The 14,863-nt window shown below is 41.8% G+C and overlaps 1 protein-coding gene across 1 annotated transcript in view; it reads left to right on the top strand.

Moving 5' to 3' along the window:
- The window catches only part of LOC144593215 (transient receptor potential cation channel subfamily A member 1-like), an 87,251-nt gene extending 72,855 nt beyond the window's left edge, over window positions 1-14,396 (top strand). Inside the window, exons 19-27 of the mRNA XM_078398715.1 lie at window positions 2,969-3,137; window positions 3,882-3,971; window positions 6,143-6,312; window positions 7,023-7,152; window positions 9,707-9,889; window positions 12,500-12,568; window positions 12,672-12,782; window positions 13,933-14,045; window positions 14,134-14,396. Of these exons, the coding sequence (XP_078254841.1) occupies window positions 2,969-3,137; window positions 3,882-3,971; window positions 6,143-6,312; window positions 7,023-7,152; window positions 9,707-9,889; window positions 12,500-12,568; window positions 12,672-12,782; window positions 13,933-14,045; window positions 14,134-14,392 (1,294 nt within the window). The 3' untranslated portion in view covers window positions 14,393-14,396. The remainder of the gene's footprint in view (window positions 1-2,968; window positions 3,138-3,881; window positions 3,972-6,142; window positions 6,313-7,022; window positions 7,153-9,706; window positions 9,890-12,499; window positions 12,569-12,671; window positions 12,783-13,932; window positions 14,046-14,133) is intronic.
- The last annotated feature ends 467 nt before the right edge of the window (window positions 14,397-14,863 follow it).

Below are 14,863 nucleotides of genomic sequence, written 5' to 3'. Positions count from 1 at the left end.
TAAAAAATTGAAGTTGATCCTTTTTGAAATTCCTAACAATAATTTGTCAGAAGGATAGTGACTCCACAGATTGAATCATTCTAATTCTGAGCCAGAAATATTGAATGCTACAGTATTAATGGCCACATTGCTTTAATAAAAGGTTTACACTGTTAATTGCCAGCCACTGGAGAGGTGCAGAGAACAGCGGATGCCCCTATATATTGCTTTCATTGACCTCACCAAGGCATTCGACTTCGTCAGCAGAGATGGCCTATTCAAGGCACTCCCAAAGATCGACTGCCCACCAAAACTGCAGAGCATGATAGAATCCTTTCACATCAACACGAAGGGGACAGTGCAGTTCAATGGCCGTTTCTCGGAGCCCTTCAACATCCGCAGTGGCGTCAAACAAGGCTGCGTCCTTGCTCCCACAAACTTTGGGATTTTCTTCGCTCTGCTCCTGAAACATGCCTTCAGCACCGCAACAGAAGGGATTTACCTGCGTACTAGATCAGACGGCAGGTTCTTCAACCTCGCCCGCTTCAGAGCCAAGACAAAAGTACGTGAGGCTCTCATCAGAGACATGTTGTTCGCCGATGACGCAGCAGTTGTGTCCCACACCCAGCAGGACTAGTCACTGATGGACCGCTTCTATCGGGCTTGCAAGGACGTCGGGTTGACCATCAGTCTGAAGAAGACAAATGTCTTGGGGCAGGATACAGAGGCACCGCCTGTCATCACCATCAACGACTACGAACTCGATGCCGTCCCTCAGTTGACGTACCTCGGCTCCACCATCACCGACATCCTCTCCTTGGACACAGAGGATCGGGAAGGCAGATACAACTCTCGCTCGCCTCACAACTCGAGTGTGGACCAATCCAAAACTGACAGTGAAGACAAAGATAGCAGTCTACAACACCTGTGTCAACAGCACGCTGCTGTACAGCAGTGAGACATGGACTACATATGCCAGACTGGAGAGAAGATTCAACACCTTCCACTTTAGAAGCATCCGCCGTATCCTGGGTATATCCTGGCAAGACAGTGTCCAACGCCAAGATTCTGTCTCGCGCTGGCCTTCCGAGTATGTACACTCTACTCAGGCAGTGCAGGCTGCGGTGGCTGGGCCATGTCCACCACATGGAGGATGGCCGTATTCCAAAAGACATCCTCTATGGAGAGCTGACATCTGGGAGGAGAACCATCGGCTGCCCCCAGTTATATTACAAGGATGGCTGTAAGAGAGATTTGAAAGCGCTTGACATCGATGTGGAGTCCTGGGAGAGCCTTGCAGCTGACCGTACAAGGTGGAGAGGTACCGTGAACCAACATCTCAAAATGGTGGAAGAGAAACTGATGAACGCAGCGGCAGACAAGCGGGCACGCAGAAAGGAGCGCAGCAACTTCAACAGACCGGAGACCACATGCAAATATGACCTTTGCGACAGAGACTGTCACTCCGCATTGGTCTCTTCAGCCACAAGCGACGCTGCTCTAGCCAAGGTGTGGAGAAAGCGGCCAACTAGGATGCATCACCCATGGTCAGCCATGACCGAGGGGGCCTAAGAATTTACTGTAGGCAGGTTTACTGGAAAGTGCATATGAATGTCCCGCAACTTAGAAAAAATGTGAGGATAAGAGTAAGGTGATGTCTATGTAAAGCAAACTATAAAATGGTACACAAATGCCAGTATGTTTCGGAGATTTGTAGCTGTTAGATTTGTGCCTCTTCTCGACATTATGAATCATAATCATTATCATACTTTATTAGCCAAGTATCATATCATATCATATATATACAGCCGGAAACAGGCCTTTTCGGCCCTCCAAGTCCGTGCCGCCCAGCGATCCCCGTACACCAACACTATCCTACACCCACTAGGGACAATTTTTACATTTACCCAGCCAATTAACCTACATACCTGTACGTCTTTAAGTATGTTTTGCAACAAACGGGGAATTTGATTTGCCACACAGTCATACCAATAAAAAGCAACAAGACACGCAAAATACATTTTAACATAACCATCCACCACAGTGACTCCTCCACATTCCTCACTGTGACGGAAGGCAAAAAAAAAGTTCAATTCCCTTCTTTGTTCTCCCGTGGTCGGGGGCCTTGAGCCTTCCGTTGGCGAGACAATCTTGGCTCCCGTAGCTGGCGGTCGAGCCCTCCGTGTCGAGGAGATCATGCTCCCCCTTCGGGGGGATCTTAGCTCCCCCACGCCGATTGATCGGGCCCCGGATCGGGGCTAGTCAAACCTTTTGCGACTATGGAGCTCCCTGACATCAGTCTCTACCCGTGATTGCAAACTCCTCGATGTTGAAATCGGCAGGCCGCGGTTGGAGCGTCAATCCCAGGCAAGGGATCGCAGGCTCCGATGGTAAGTCCACGGCCCCGCGGTGGGGCTCAAAGTCAGTCTCGAGCAAGGCCGCCAGTTCCATGATGTTAGGCCGCAGGGCGACCAGGGAAATGATCAGGAAAACAATCGCATCTCCGGCAAGGTAAGAGACTGAATAAAAAATTACCCCAACTGCCGATCCCCCTCCCCCACCCCCACCCCCACGCCCCACATAAAACAAATGAGAGAACATTAACACAGACTTTTTAAGACACACTAAAAATACCAAAAAGGACGAAAAGACAGACAGACTGTTGGCGAAGCTGCCATCGCTGACGGCGCCACCTGGAGGAGATCGGTTATTAACATATAAACAGACCAATATCCCACCCAGAAAGATCCAGCACACTTAGTCTGAGGTACATATTAATCTATTGATGACATCAGCATCAATTAAACCTGAATGTTCTTTTTAAATTACAAGTAATGATTAATTACATAACAATCTGCAAGCATCACTACTTAATTTTTCATTCACTAACGAAAATGTACTATCTGATTATCACAGGAAGAGAATATCTATATGGGAGGGGTACGATGATTCTGTCTATATGTTAATTTAATGTATTTCTATTTTGTAGGCGAGCCTACGGACTGGGAGCACATGTTTTTAACATGGCTCTCTTTTCATTACTACTACTACCAATAACATACATCGTTATTGTTTCACGACCCTTTGCTTTCATCAATGGTACACAGAATGCCTTCAACGCTACGGAGGGACTGGTGGTGCTTGAGAAGGAAAATCAGGTCTGTGCACAGTATAGCTGTTCTCAGCTTCAAGATGGGAATTAGTCCTTTACCTCACTTTTTCCAGATTTTGATGACACAATAATATCACGCAATTGGACTCTCATGAATATTTTCCAATCTCCTTTCGTACTTTCTTCGTTGCCACCTTCATTGAATAGCTCCTCCTGGTTTCGTATCATCATCAAACGTAACCACTTTGCATTACCTCTCTAAATCTGTTTTGTTTGAAAGTGAGCCTATCTCTGAAAAATGCAGAAGGTCCATGGATAATGAATGAATGTATCTAATAACTTAGCCCCAGGTTTCTCGAAACCTTGTTCAAACAATTAACTGAGACACTGAGATTCAATTCTACTTGGTTGCCTCGGCTGGACACAAACCAAATCCAGGGTGTGGAGCCACATATAGAAAAGGGCAATATCTCTACTGATCATATGCAACATTACTGCAGTGGGCTTCCCCAAGTCATTGTGAAGCGGTATCTTAACAGGGCCTCTGGGTTTCTCAGCTCAATTTTGTATGGAACTCATTCTGTTCTTCTGTGTCTCCTCTGGAGGCAGTTAGAATTCTTCAAAATAGTACATGATCCTGACATAAACAGGTGGTAGCTAAATCTTTTCATTTCCAACTTTATGCAAAGTTTGTACCCAAAGTGGAATTAATTTGATGTTTTACTTGTGTTAGATCGGATATTGACAGGATTGAATAGTTGCCTATTTCAATCTATTCTTCCTTCCACAGGGCCTTTCATTCCACAAAATATGCACACTAATTGTATTTGCCATGTGCATCTTTGGTATATGCAAAGAGGGTTTCCAAATAATACAACAGGTAAGCTGTGCACAAAATATAAAGTAATTTTAATAGAAACCAGACACCAAGAAAGGCTGCTGTGGATTTTCTTCGCTGTCGTGTGCTGGGGCAGCAGGGCGAAGGCTGCGGGCGCCAATAGGATTAACAAACTCATCAGGAAGGCTGGCTCCATCCTGCGGGCACAGTTGGATTCATGGGAGGTGTTCCTTGGAGGGGAGGATGCTCCTTAAACTGTGGAGCATCTTGGACAATAAAGCTCACCCCCTCCATAATACACTATCAACCTGAGTTGTACCTTCAGCAACAGACTAGTTGCACCAAGATGCAGTGCAGAACTCCACAGGAGATCCTTCTTCCCTGTGGCTATCAAACTGTACAACTCTTCCCCCTTCTGTCGTGTGGTAGACCGACACCCCTCCCCTCCCCAATCTTTGCACATCCCCAATCCGTTCCACTCATCACTTTAATTTCGTATTTCATGTATTTTGTGTTTCATGACTGGTGGCAGATCAATTTCCTTCCTGGGATAAATATTTTATCGTATCATATATTGTATCGTATCATAAATATTGTTTTATGTTTCACTAACTTTCTCTATGCGGGATGATCTGTTTGCTGATGATTTTGTGTTCTATTCCATTTATGAATCCTTTAGTAGTCTGCATGTGCAGCAAGCTCTAAAAAATATCCAGTAATGGGCTAACAGGTTCAATTACCTAGGAAACGATAACATACAATGCAGACCCTTGCCCACAGTAGGGGAATCGAGAACCCGAGAACATAGGTTTAAGGTGAGGGGGGAAGGCTTTAATAGAAATCTGAGGAATAACTTCTTCACACAAAGGGTGGTGGATGCATGGAACGAGCTGCCGGAGGAGGTAGTTGAGGCAGGTACTATTGCAACATTTAAGAAACAGTTGGACAGGTACATGGATAGCACAGGTTTAGATGTACATGGGCATAACACAGGCAGGTGGGATTAATGTAGTTGGAATATATTGGTCGGTGTGGGCAAGTTGGCCTGAAGGGCCTGTTTCCATGAAGTGTAACTCTATGGCTCTATAAATTTATGACAATGCAATAAAGTAGAACCTCTCCATGTTGATTATCTGTGGTAGCACCAGTGGTTTAAAAATGATTGCGGGGAGGGTAAATGGGAAAGAAAATGAAGAGTTAATTTAAAACAACACTTTGCACCAGTTTTCAGAACATTTGCCCCAAGGATAATAGATGTATTATTGTCAAATAAGTGGAAAGAACTTGTAACAATCTTAGTCTTAAGGGATGAAGTATCTGAAACGTTAACAGGACCAAAGACAGACAAGTTGTCAGAATCCATAACCTGCATCCAAGGGTTTTAAAGGAAGCTGCTGCAGTGATAGTAGATCCATTGGTTGATGTTTTTCTAAACCTATTGTGTTCTGGGAGAGTAATTGTAGGATTGAAAACTTTGAACATGACTTTCTTGCTCAAAAAGCAGAAAATTATAAGGCCGTTAACAACATCTATTATTGGGAAGACGCTGGAATCTATAATCCATGAAGAATTAGCTAGTGTAGGAAAATAACTGCAGATGCTGGTACAAATCGAAGGTATTTATTCACAAAATGCTGGAAGAAGGGTCTCGACCCGAAACGTCATCCATTCCTTCTCTCCTGAGATGCTGCCTGACCTGCTGAGTTACTCCAACATTTTGTGAATGAAGAATTAGCTTGTCATTTAGAAAGTCTTAATGCAATCAAACTAAGTCAAGACAGTTTTATAAAAGGGATACCACGTTTGACAAATTTGCGAGAGTTCTTCGAGAATACAAGGAGCAAAGTTGTTAGATGATAACCAGCGAATATGGTGTATTTTCCCAAAAAGCATTTTAATAGATGCCACATCAAGATTAGATTAAAAGTGCTCACAGTATTGAGGGTAGCGTGTTAACATAGAAAAAAAGAAAGTTTTAAAAAATGGATATAATCCAAGATGTCTCAGTATTATACAAAATAAGAAAAAGTATTTGAAAAGAGAAGACATTTGACATTTGGTCTGCGATGGAAAAGTTACACATCTAGAGGATGGTGGATTGCAAACACTCCATACTGATCAATCCCCACAGTAATTCATTGAGTAAAAAATAAAGTATAAGTTTGACCTCAAAAATTGCTGCTGAGCAAATTTTTTGTTGTCTTAATAAACAGCGATGGCAATACTTCTATGATTCATCTAATCTTCTGGATGGGGCGATGTATGTGACATCCATTCTGTTTGTGATTCCCTGGGTTTTCGACGTCTCTCATCCGCTGCATTGGCAGTGTGGTATGATCTCTGCATATACTTCGTGGGTGAACTTCCTACTTTATCTTCAAAGGTATTGCTTATTTTACGTTTTTGCAAAAATATCAGAGCTTATTAGTAGATCCTTTCTCCAACTAGGAAAGTAGAAATTATTGTCATATTTCAGTACTTCCCTGCATATTCAGAAATCCATGAGGTAGAGTTGCTGCCTTACAGAGAATGCAGCCGGAGACCCGGGTTCGATTCCGACTACGGGTGCTGTCTGTATGGAGGTTGTACGTTCTCCCCATGACCTGCGTGGGTTTTCCCCCAGATCTTTGGTTTCCTCCCACACTCCAAAGACGTAAATGTAAACAGCGTAAAAATGTGAAAATTGTCCCTAATGGGTGTAGGGTAGTGTTAATGTGCGGGGATCGTTGGTCGGTGCGGACCCGGTGGGCCGAAATGCCTGTTTCCGCACTGAACCTCTGTATTTGTATCTCTAAACTTGTGCAATACATGAGACCATCCCGACCTGAAACGTCACATATCCATTTTCTCCGAATGAATAAATGAATAGTTTATTGTCACATGTGACAAGTAACAGTGATGTTCTTTGCTTTACATACCCAAGGTATGCAAAGAGTCACCGTGTAAAGGTGACAACGTTACAAAGTATCCCGCTGAGTTACTCCAGTATTTTGTGTGTATCAATGATATTGGCATGCCGTGATGAATTGCAATGAATATACACGATGTCAATTGACTTGGTGCAAGTTCTGTGATTGTCCCTGTTTCTTTCAGATTCGATATTTGTGGGATCTATGTGGTGATGTTTTCAGAGATTCTGCAAACCTTGATTCATATTATGAGCATATTTGTCTTCCTCATCTTTGCTTTTGCGTTGGCATTCTACATTCTTTTATATGAGCAGGTAGGTGACTGGTCATGTTCTTAGTGAAGTACAGATTGAACTCCGATTTTCCGGCAACTGACTCGATATTCCGGACCCAATTACCAGAGCTCAGTTGAAATTCCCTGAGTGGCCACAGATGACATTGCGAATGGTGAGTGCTCTTTCCAGTCCCTCCGTCGTGAAAAAATAAACTATGTTCCCAAACTTCTCTCCTAACTGTTTTGCAAGGACAATACAGTAAACCCTTGTTTTAACAACCCGCTTAGTATCGATATCGTGGTTGGACCTGCCGACCCATCCCCGGCTCGCACCATCTCCCCGGCAGTTTAGAGCCTTGGCTTCCGACTCCACTCCCGACTCATAATAAGGTGCACCAGTCAGGACCTCTGGAGAACACAGATAGGTGACATCAGGACCCTTCCTCAGACTGGTTCAGTGTGCTGAGTTACTCCAGCACATTGTGTCGTTCAAAACAAGACGTCGATGCCGTTGGTTTGCACCGATTCACACGGCTGTTGCAGGTCGGTGCGGACTCAGTGGGCTGAAGGGCCTGTTTCCGTGCTGTATCTCGAAACTAAAATAAACAGCGTGTGAAGTGGTGAATATGGGCTGGAGCAACTAAGCTGACTGAATTAGTCTGAGGAAGGGTTCCAATGTACCTATCCTCTCCAGAGATCCTGACCCGCTGAAGTATATGTGCACAAATGTTGCTGCTTCACGTTATGGAAAAAAAGGAATAGAGATTTCCCAGAAATGAGTGGATAACCTGTACTGATGTTGCGGAAATAATGCCCTTTTCAGACCTCCCAATCCTTCCGAATTTGGCAGAAAGATTCCGCTTTCTTATTTCAATTCTGCCATTCCGATTTTGCCTCACATTTTTCCACAAAACACATGCCTCGCCACTCGCCCTGCCCCTCGCTCCACCTCTCGCCCTGCCCCCCGCCTCGCCGCTGACCTCTGGCCTGGCCTCGCCACTCGCAGCTGGCGTGGCCTGGCCTCACCGCTCACCTTGCCGCTGGCCTGGCCTCGCCGTTCGCCGCTGGCCTGGCCTCGCCGCTCGCCGCCGGCCTGGCCTCACCTCGCCGCTGGCCTCGCCTCACCGCTGGCCTGGCCTGGCCTCGCCGCTCGCCTTGCCACTGGCCTGGCCTGGAGGGGTGGGGGGGAGTTGGGGTAGAAAGGGAGTGGGGGTAGAGTGGGAGTTGGGGGAGGGGGTGGGGAGAGGGGAGTGGGGGTGGGGGAGAGGGGGGTGGAGGGTGACATGGACTTTTGTGATTTGCTGTTGAAGACTACTGGAGCAAATATGTCTTCAATGAAATTAGGAATGTGCAGTTTTAAATGAAACTCTTCGTAACTTAGTCATACTTTTTATGACCATTGTTTTTTTATTCAATACCAAGAGAATTGGGATGTGTAAGGAAAAAGCAAAATAGAAAAAACAAAACAAAACAATTTTTTCTTCGTGTGTAAAAAGTATTTATGTTCATTAACCTTTCTATAAATAGCAGAATATACTCATGATAGGCCTGACATTGTACATGTAGTCCAAGATCTACACTGTTGGAAATAATAGTCTTTTTCACACATGAATGTATGGGCATTTGGCATGCATACTTTTTTTTAGCTGAAAAGTTGCATTACGTGCCATTTTATGAATTTTATGTTTTTTAGTAGAAATTAAAGTTAAATGGTTTTTTTAATGGCTGGACATCATGAAGCAACATGAAGTTCAAATGACGAGCAACTCCTATTATCTGTGTTACCTATAAGCTCTAATTCTAAATAAAATTATATTTCTACATTTCATTTTCTGGCAGTCAAGAATACAGTTTATGCTGATTTATATTATTTTCAAAAATAACCCATAATTTATACGAGTCAGAAACAATGTACATTTTTACCATTTGCCAAACAATTGTTTTTAACTGCAGATTGTGTGTATCTCCCTAGAAATCAGGCAAATATAGATTACACTAGACCAAGTGGACCCGTTAGGCCCAAACCTCTCCTGCATTGGTGCAGCACCCACCCACCCCTCCCCCTCCCCCTTCCCCCGTCCCCTCTCCCCTTCCCCTCCCCCCCACAATCCCTTAAACCCTCTTTATCCTCCCTCCTTCTCCCTCCCTCCCTAGGAGATAGATTTAAACTTTAAAATGTGAATAACTTTAAAAATATAACACCGATTTCAATGAAACTTCTTCCATTAGCACCAAAGGGATGACGGTGAGTAAGGTGGGCCTAAAATTGTCGCGCTGTCATGTACCATTTTAGCTGTAGTTCAGGAACAAACAAACAAGAGTTTTAGTATATAGATAATATTAGACTCTCAGTTGTCATTGCTGGACATCAAAACAACTTGGACATTTATGTAAGAAGACATATAGTGCTGGAGTAGCTCAACGGATAAGGCAACTTCTCAGGAGAACATGGATAGGTGACGTTTTGGGTCAGGACCCTTCTTCAGACTGAATATTTATATAATTCCCCTAATATTAAACCCATCCCAATTAATTTCAGAAATGTAATGAAATGTAAGTCCAAAAAATACTATTGATTCTTTTAATCTTTTCAGATAGCATTCAGAAATCCATTTCTTTCTTTGATGAGGATACTTGCAATGATGTTGGGAGATATTAATTACAATGATAACTTTCTCAGCCCGTATTATGAAGATACTATGCCGTTCCCGTTTCTGACATTTATCATGCTGATTAGTTTTATACTGTTCATACCAATCCTCCTCATGAATTTACTGGTAAGTAGTTTTGCCAGAATTAGCGTAATTATTTCATCAAATTTTAAAAAGTGATTTTCATTTGTGATTCTGCACAGAGATAGAACAAGGTTTTAATTAATGTAATTGAAATTTGTTTCATTAAAAAATAGAAAATTCTGGACACATCAGCAGTTCAGGCACCATTTGTGGCCAAAGAAACATACATAATGTTTCAGATTCAAGATTTATTAGATTTGAAATGTTAACTCTGTTTCTCTTTCCACAAATGCTGCTTGACCTGCTGAGTGTTTCCAGTATTTCTAAATTTTTATTTAGATTTCTGGCATCTGCATATTTTTCAGACTTTCGTTAAAATTTACTTCAAGCAATCTTTGTACAAAGGAAGTGAGAACAAATGAAGTGAGTCTATTGGCTCATTGCAACCTATGCATCCATATACATTTTTTACTTTTATTTTCCATCTATCCTCTTTTTTTAATCCATTTTTTTTTTCATTTCTGTTTCCGGGAAATGTTCATACCCTCAGCAGTAGTTGGAGTAGTATTTTAGTTTTAACAATTTTCACCATTGCTTTTAATGACAGATTAATACATTTTAATTCATTGTTTTGGGGAACTGGAATGTTGAAATTGTACTGAAATTGCACCTCAACTTACAGGAAAGTAATAACACAGAACTATGGAAATAGATAGATGATGAATGCCCGTCTGGTTCATAAGCAAACTTGTAGAATGCCAAAATAAATATATAAGACAGAGACGTAAGGAGCTGCAGACGCTGGAGTCTTGAGCAAAAAATAAAGTGCTATTTTGAGTGTTAAAGTGCTCAGCGCATCAGGTAGCATCTGTGGAGGGAATGGACAGACGGTGTTTCAAGTTGGGGCCTTTCTCCTGAGTCAGACCCACTGAGTTTCTCCAACACTGTTTTTTTGCCAAAAATATAAGATGTTTGACATACTCAGGAAGTCGGCCTGCAAAGAGAGGGGAATAAATGTTTTAGATTGACAAACCTGCATCAGAGCATCATGAAAACTAGCAGGACCCTTTGTAAATATGCATATTGAGCAAATTATATAATTTTGTCCTGTTTGTGGTGCTCAAATGTATTATGCACAAGGGAGAAATGGTATTTTCCATACCAGGCCACCTGTGGTAGCATCAGGAATTAGGGCCAGAATACAAAGTTAGAGTTGTCTTTAAAGGTTTCTGTTGGACCAGGATAAACTGAAATGCTCCAGTGGGTTCTAACCTTGCACTTCCCTTCTCCTGCTTTCTCACCCCCACCATGACTCTGTTTCTGCCCTTGCCTTTCTATCCCAGCAGGCTGATCCACAGCTTGCTGGCAATAGTTTTTAATCCATGCGAGGGCCTTTTTGATCAGAAACATGATGAAAAGAGAGGGGCTGTAGACAAGCTCCTCTTCATGAAGCTGTTGTTTGCTGCACTTTTTGTCTGCTCAGGGGATAATATTAATGCCGATCCCATACACTGGTAAATTGGTAACTCAGGGTACAGACTCAGGAATTCGACTCAAAGTGCAAAATGAAAACCAGATTTCCTTCTCCCCCCCCCCCCCCAACACACCCAATGTTTATTAGATGATGAAACTCTACGATAGTTGGCATTCTGAAATTCTAAAAGCCCGATATTTCTGTTAAATTGTGAGGCCAGGGTGTACTTTTTGCCAGTTTGTCAAGGTCTTCTCACCCATTTTTGTGTGGGTGTTCTGGCTTGTCCAAATTACTGGATAACATTATGCAAGGCTTTGTCTCACACAGAGCATTGCCTAACAGGATGTAGATATTCTTCGAGACACAAGGAACCGCAGATGCTGGTTTACAAAAAAGACACAAACTGCTGGAGTAACTCAATGGGTCAGGCAAAATATGGATAGGTGATAATGACTAGTAAATTAATCCTTACCAATATGGATTAGGTTTTGTTTAGTTTAGTTCAGTTTAGTTTAGAGATATAGCGCGGAAACAGGCCCTTCGTTCCTCCGAATCCGCACCGACCAGCGATCCCACACACTAACACCATCCTACACACACGAGGGACAATTTACATTTATACCAAACCAATTAACCTACAAACCTGTACATCTCTGGAGGTTTGTGATAGCAATTACACCCTTTCTGGAGTGAATACATATGCAAAATGGTACTCTGCAAACTCTAGGCCTAAGTTTTTGATATTGAAACAAGGAACTGCAGATGCTACTTTACAAAAAAAGATGAAGTGCTGGAGTAACACAGTGGGTCAGGCAGCATCTCTGAAGAATGTAGCGAAGTGACGTTTCAGTTCGGAACCCTTCTTCAGACATGAATAAACATCGCCCATCTATGTTCTCCAGAGATGCTGTCTGACTCGCTGAGTTTCTCTAACATTTAGGTTTTTTTTCTGTTTTTAATTCCTGGAGCATAAGAAAAGTTTAGTGTTTAGTGGATCATTTACTGCTTAGTGGAATATAAAATACAAAGAGAAAGCAAAGCTGTAATTTCATATCCAATATCAACAGAAATGGAAGAGTTGATTAAAGGCACATGTTTGGAAGGCAGACTTTGATAGCGTCTGCTCATATGACTTTATTGGTGTAAATACTTTCTGACAAGATTTCTTTCTGATTTAGATTGGTTTGGCAGTGGGAGATATCGCTGAGGTCCAGAGAACTGCATCCTTAAAGAGAATGGGAATGCAGGTTAGTCTTCATGGTTCAGTGAGGATGTTCAACCGTTCTGAAAAGGGAAAAAGTTCAGAATGATCTTAAACACATTTCCAATGTATCAATTCTATTGCTCCAGATTTTTCTTCATACCAGTCTAGAGAAGAAGCTCCCCTTTTGGTTCCTTAATAAAGTTGATGAAAATAAAACAACAGTATATCCGAACAAGCGAAAATCTGGTGTGATAAATGTAAGTAAGCAAAATAATGGCTACAAAGTTGGTGATAACTGCACTTGGCAGGACAAATAAGTGAGGGTGTAGTGTAATGGTACCTAAATGGATTTACTTCTGATTTTGAAAATGCAAGAATTTTAATCATCATTGCTGCATCATTGATGTTCATCTCGAGGAATACATTTCTCAATCATTTAGAAAGTCATTCAAGTTTCTGACCATTGAATTCCCTCTGTTTGAACTAACTAGGAAAGAAAAAAGTTTAAAAAAAAATTTACTGGATTTTATATTCCACTAAGCAGTAAATGATCTGAATATCGGATCATCATACTGTTAGTTACACAGAACCAAAACCATCAAATTGTTTTTTTCTAAGCCAATGGTCCTCAATCCTAAGGGACTGCCTGAGAAATTAATCTCGATGGCTACACCATAGTGAGATATTACTGTAGTATACTGAGTTATTCATTAATTGTGTTGGCTTTCAATAGTGTTGACTTACCAACAGTTAATAACCACAAGGAGTCAATGGGAGGGAGAAAAATTAAGATGGATGCATACAGATGAACAAGCACATATTGCTCTCTCTGTTATTTCAAAGATGGAAAAAAGTAAAACTGTTCTGATCTGGGTGCCATTAACGTCCTGCACATTGGTTTTGAGTGTGTAAATCACTGGCAAATGAGAATTGGCTTGGTTTGCAACCTTTTGAGTGTTTCATTAAGCTCTGCACAAAACAACACTATCAATTTCTTTAATGCAGTTATTTTTTTCTTGATAAGTTTGAAATATGTAGGGTCCAAAAATAGTGAGGAATATATTTTGCCTTCTCTCTTCTTCTCATCTGCAATGCCATTTGCCACAATCCAACATTCAGCATAATGTGACCAAAAATCAAAGTCCCCTTTTGCTTCCCTCAAAATGTGGTACATGTCCAATATCGATATTGACCTGCTGAGACTTTTTCAATGGTGGGTGTGACCTGTTCACTCTATCCAGAGATGCTGCTTGTACCGCTGAGTGACTCCAGCATTTTGTGTGTTCCTCAACTGAAATGCTTAATGACTCTCAGATCAAGTGGGAATGCGACCTTGCTATCAATGCAGTTGCTGAACCAGGGAAGGCAAAGAAAATCCATCGATCAAACTCACTGTTGTTATTGCAGGCTATGTTCCAGAGTTTCACAGATTCGCAAAACTCTGAAAAGTGCTCTGAAATGAACAATCAGGCAACTGATTTGAAGAAGCTTGAATTACAAATGGAGAAACAGAAGTATAGGTCTGTAATTATTTTTAAATAATTCAGATTTTGTCTCTTTACACAATTTTCTGCCGTGCTTATTCCTTTCCACTTGTTAAACCTGCAGGATGAAGGACGTTTCTATAGCAATGCAGAAACAGCATGAGCTGCTGCTGCTCATCGTTCAGAAACTGGGAATCCCTTCTGAGGGAGAAGACCATGACCAAGATGAACATTCTCACTATGTCAAAGCCAAAAGACAGCAATTCAAGAAGACTGGAAGCAAGTGGGCTCTTGCTTTGAAGAGCACGCAATGTAAACAGAAACAAATCCTTCCTTGTTCATTCACTCTCTCTAATGAACCGGACAACAACAGCACTTTGTAGGATGGCGTTGCAATTACATTTTAGTTGAAAGAGAACAGCAACTTTTCTGTCTTTCAATTTACATTTAACTGCTTAGTAGTTTTACATCTATTGAGTAAAAATCAAAGTAGGAAGCTTAAACTGCAATAGCATTGATAGTTGATATTGGATACTAAATATATATGTTTTAATTACTATATTCAATTTCAATGTGTGAACAATATTTAATGTATCTGCATGCAGTTTTATGCAGCTAGTTTCAGGGATTATATCCATCCAAGTAAAAGAGGTCATCCAAAATTAACAATTAAAAGGAACAGAATTGCTGAGAGGGAGAGCAAAGGAGGACTAGGCATGGGGGGACCGCCGAGAACTAAGGGCGACTATGTATAAACACTGCTGTCATTTCTGAAATGGGGGGACTATGTGTAAACACTGCTGTAATTTCTACATGGTGAAACCAAAATGTATACAAAATGGCCCTTATAAAAA

Source organism: Rhinoraja longicauda, chromosome 4 (assembly GCF_053455715.1).
Source record: "Rhinoraja longicauda isolate Sanriku21f chromosome 4, sRhiLon1.1, whole genome shotgun sequence".
Taxonomy (NCBI): Eukaryota; Metazoa; Chordata; class Chondrichthyes; order Rajiformes; family Arhynchobatidae; genus Rhinoraja; species Rhinoraja longicauda.
Note: the sequence above shows the minus strand (reverse complement) of the source record. Positions and strands in the feature narration are given on the sequence as shown.